Source organism: Nanorana parkeri, unplaced genomic scaffold (genome assembly GCF_000935625.1).
Source record: "Nanorana parkeri isolate BGI_ZX_2015 unplaced genomic scaffold, ASM93562v1 scaffold4495, whole genome shotgun sequence".
NCBI classification, from domain to species: domain Eukaryota; kingdom Metazoa; phylum Chordata; class Amphibia; order Anura; family Dicroglossidae; genus Nanorana; species Nanorana parkeri.
Genome location: NW_017310757.1, coordinates 1 through 4,265, shown reverse-complemented (window position 1 = coordinate 4,265; position 4,265 = coordinate 1). Strand labels below are relative to the sequence as shown.

Here is a 4,265-nt window from a genome sequence, read left to right as displayed (position 1 = left end):
GCCGGCCTCTACTGCACGGGGAGGAGGCCGCTTTCTTGGCCGCAAGCTCCCCCCCCCGGGGCACTTCTGTCTGTAGTGCTCATTCCCAGCATGCCGGTTCCCAGATTAGGTGACCTCTCCCATCTTGGCCCCCCATGAAATGTTCTGATGGTCCCGGGGGTATCGGAGACTTTGTCCTCATGTATCCGTATTCTGGATATAGATATCATTTGTATCCGAGTCCTCTAAATGTGACAAAGTCTCCGTTCTCTGGAACATTGTCTCCATTCGTTACCCCGATCATTCTGCACCGCACTTTATCTCCAATCAATGAGCAGAACCATCCCACTGCAATGCTCAGATGAGGAGATGGAGGGCTGAGGCTGGTCTGTGTCGAGCACAGCATATAAGAGAAGTGTGTTCTCCCTCCAGGGTCTGATGCCCATCGTGGATTGGGTTCCCTTCCTCCGAGCCATCTTCCATCCCGTGGAGATCAACGAGACGGAGCCCGTGGTGGTCTACGCCAAAGAATACCTGACGGAGGTCTCCGGTCTCATCAATAACACCGACAAGAGGTAGGAAGGAGTCTGAGCGTTCGCCACCGCTTTCCCCTCCTCCGCCCACGCCGCGTACGCCGCTTTCCCCTTCTCCGCCCACGACGCGTACGCCGCTTTCCCCTCGTACGCCCACGACGCGGACGCCGCTTTCCCCTCCTCCGCCCACGACGCGTACGCCGCTTTCCCCTCGTACGCCCACGACGCGGACGCCGCTTTCCCCTCCTCCGCCCACGACGCGTACGCCGCTTTCCCCTCGTACGCCCACGACGCGGACGCCGCTTTCCCCTCCTCCGCCCACGACGCGTACGCCGCTTTCCCCTCGTACGCCCACGACGCGGACGCCGCTTTCCCCTCCTCCGCCCACGACGCGTACGCCGCTTTCCCCTCGTACGCCCACGACGCGGACGCCGCTTTCCCCTCCTCCGCCCACGACGCGTACGCCGCTTTCCCCTCGTACGCCCACGACGCGGACGCCGCTTTCCCCTCCTCCGCCCACGACGCGTACGCCGCTTTCCCCTCGTACGCCCACGACGCGGACGCCGCTTTCCCCTCCTCCGCCCACGACGCGTACGCCGCTTTCCCCTCGTACGCCCACGACGCGGACGCCGCTTTCCCCTCCTCCGCCCACGACGCGTACGCCGCTTTCCCCTCGTACGCCCACGACGCGGACGCCGCTTTCCCCTCCTCCGCCCACGACGCGTACGCCGCTTTCCCCTCGTACGCCCACGACGCGGACGCCGCTTTCCCCTCCTCCGCCCACGACGCGTACGCCGCTTTCCCCTCGTACGCCCACGACGCGGACGCCGCTTTCCCCTCCTCCGCCCACGACGCGTACGCCGCTTTCCCCTCGTACGCCCACGACGCGGACGCCGCTTTCCCCTCCTCCGCCCACGACGCGTACGCCGCTTTCCCCTCGTACGCCCACGACGCGGACGCCGCTTTCCCCTCCTCCGCCCACGACGCGTACGCCGCTTTCCCCTCGTACGCCCACGACGCGGACGCCGCTTTCCCCTCCTCCGCCCACGACGCGTACGCCGCTTTCCCCTCGTACGCCCACGACGCGGACGCCGCTTTCCCCTCCTCCGCCCACGACGCGTACGCCGCTTTCCCCTCGTACGCCCACGACGCGGACGCCGCTTTCCCCTCCTCCGCCCACGACGCGTACGCCGCTTTCCCCTCGTACGCCCACGACGCGGACGCCGCTTTCCCCTCCTCCGCCCACGACGCGTACGCCGCTTTCCCCTCGTACGCCCACGACGCGGACGCCGCTTTCCCCTCCTCCGCCCACGACGCGTACGCCGCTTTCCCCTCGTACGCCCACGACGCGGACGCCGCTTTCCCCTCCTCCGCCCACGACGCGTACGCCGCTTTCCCCTCGTACGCCCACGACGCGGACGCCGCTTTCCCCTCCTCCGCCCACGACGCGTACGCCGCTTTCCCCTCGTACGCCCACGACGCGGACGCCGCTTTCCCCTCCTCCGCCCACGACGCGTACGCCGCTTTCCCCTCGTACGCCCACGACGCGGACGCCGCTTTCCCCTCCTCCGCCCACGACGCGTACGCCGCTTTCCCCTCGTACGCCCACGACGCGGACGCCGCTTTCCCCTCCTCCGCCCACGACGCGTACGCCGCTTTCCCCTCGTACGCCCACGACGCGGACGCCGCTTTCCCCTCCTCCGCCCACGACGCGTACGCCGCTTTCCCCTCGTACGCCCACGACGCGGACGCCGCTTTCCCCTCCTCCGCCCACGACGCGTACGCCGCTTTCCCCTCGTACGCCCACGACGCGGACGCCGCTTTCCCCTCCTCCGCCCACGACGCGTACGCCGCTTTCCCCTCGTACGCCCACGACGCGGACGCCGCTTTCCCCTCCTCCGCCCACGACGCGTACGCCGCTTTCCCCTCGTACGCCCACGACGCGGACGCCGCTTTCCCCTCCTCCGCCCACGACGCGTACGCCGCTTTCCCCTCGTACGCCCACGACGCGGACGCCGCTTTCCCCTCCTCCGCCCACGACGCGTACGCCGCTTTCCCCTCGTACGCCCACGACGCGGACGCCGCTTTCCCCTCCTCCGCCCACGACGCGTACGCCGCTTTCCCCTCGTACGCCCACGACGCGGACGCCGCTTTCCCCTCCTCCGCCCACGACGCGTACGCCGCTTTCCCCTCGTACGCCCACGACGCGGACGCCGCTTTCCCCTCCTCCGCCCACGACGCGTACGCCGCTTTCCCCTCGTACGCCCACGACGCGGACGCCGCTTTCCCCTCCTCCGCCCACGACGCGTACGCCGCTTTCCCCTCGTACGCCCACGACGCGGACGCCGCTTTCCCCTCCTCCGCCCACGACGCGTACGCCGCTTTCCCCTCGTACGCCCACGACGCGGACGCCGCTTTCCCCTCCTCCGCCCACGACGCGTACGCCGCTTTCCCCTCGTACGCCCACGACGCGGACGCCGCTTTCCCCTCCTCCGCCCACGACGCGTACGCCGCTTTCCCCTCGTACGCCCACGACGCGGACGCCGCTTTCCCCTCCTCCGCCCACGACGCGTACGCCGCTTTCCCCTCGTACGCCCACGACGCGGACGCCGCTTTCCCCTCCTCCGCCCACGACGCGTACGCCGCTTTCCCCTCGTACGCCCACGACGCGGACGCCGCTTTCCCCTCCTCCGCCCACGACGCGTACGCCGCTTTCCCCTCGTACGCCCACGACGCGGACGCCGCTTTCCCCTCCTCCGCCCACGACGCGTACGCCGCTTTCCCCTCGTACGCCCACGACGCGGACGCCGCTTTCCCCTCCTCCGCCCACGACGCGTACGCCGCTTTCCCCTCGTACGCCCACGACGCGGACGCCGCTTTCCCCTCCTCCGCCCACGACGCGTACGCCGCTTTCCCCTCGTACGCCCACGACGCGGACGCCGCTTTCCCCTCCTCCGCCCACGACGCGTACGCCGCTTTCCCCTCGTACGCCCACGACGCGGACGCCGCTTTCCCCTCCTCCGCCCACGACGCGTACGCCGCTTTCCCCTCGTACGCCCACGACGCGGACGCCGCTTTCCCCTCCTCCGCCCACGACGCGTACGCCGCTTTCCCCTCGTACGCCCACGACGCGGACGCCGCTTTCCCCTCCTCCGCCCACGACGCGTACGCCGCTTTCCCCTCGTACGCCCACGACGCGGACGCCGCTTTCCCCTCCTCCGCCCACGACGCGTACGCCGCTTTCCCCTCCTCCGCCCCTGACGCGCACGCCGCTTTCCTTTTGTGGGTCTAGGTGAGGGGTGTCATGGTGGTGGCAGAAATTGGCGCGGTGTATATAATATTGGTGCCTTGAAGGGCTCCTTCTGACTCGTGGGACTCGATGATGCATTTGTACCATGTGACACTATGTGCGTCGCTGCGCCATTCCCATATACAGGGCTCCCTGCGCTCCGGTGCAATGCGTATACCGGAGTGGTGCCGTAATCCTCCCCTTCACAGTGACCGGTCCCCGCCCCCACCTGATGACCGGTCCACGCCCCCGTCCACGGAGGACGAAGTGACCAATGACGGGTCTTCTCTCCCCCAGAATCCTCAATAACTACATGATGTGGAACGTGGTGCGGAAGACGAGCGCGCTGCTGGATCAGAGGTTCCAGGACGCCGAAGAGAAGTTCCTGGAAATCATGTATGGGACCAAGAAGGTGAGAAATCCGGGCCGGCTGTTCCTCTGGGAGGTAGGAGGAGAATTAGGGC

At 68.4% G+C, this 4,265-nt stretch overlaps 1 protein-coding gene across 1 annotated transcript in view; it reads left to right on the top strand.

The window, feature by feature from the left end:
* Positions 1–4,246, top strand: part of LOC108803932 (endothelin-converting enzyme 1-like) — a gene marked incomplete at both ends in the record, with an annotated part of 13,565 nt that extends 9,319 nt beyond the window's left edge. The window contains 2 exons of the mRNA XM_018575718.1: positions 412–554; positions 4,099–4,246. Of these exons, the coding sequence (XP_018431220.1) occupies positions 412–554; positions 4,099–4,246 (291 nt within the window). The remainder of the gene's footprint in view (positions 1–411; positions 555–4,098) is intronic.
* Between the last annotated feature and the right edge of the window lie 19 nt (positions 4,247–4,265).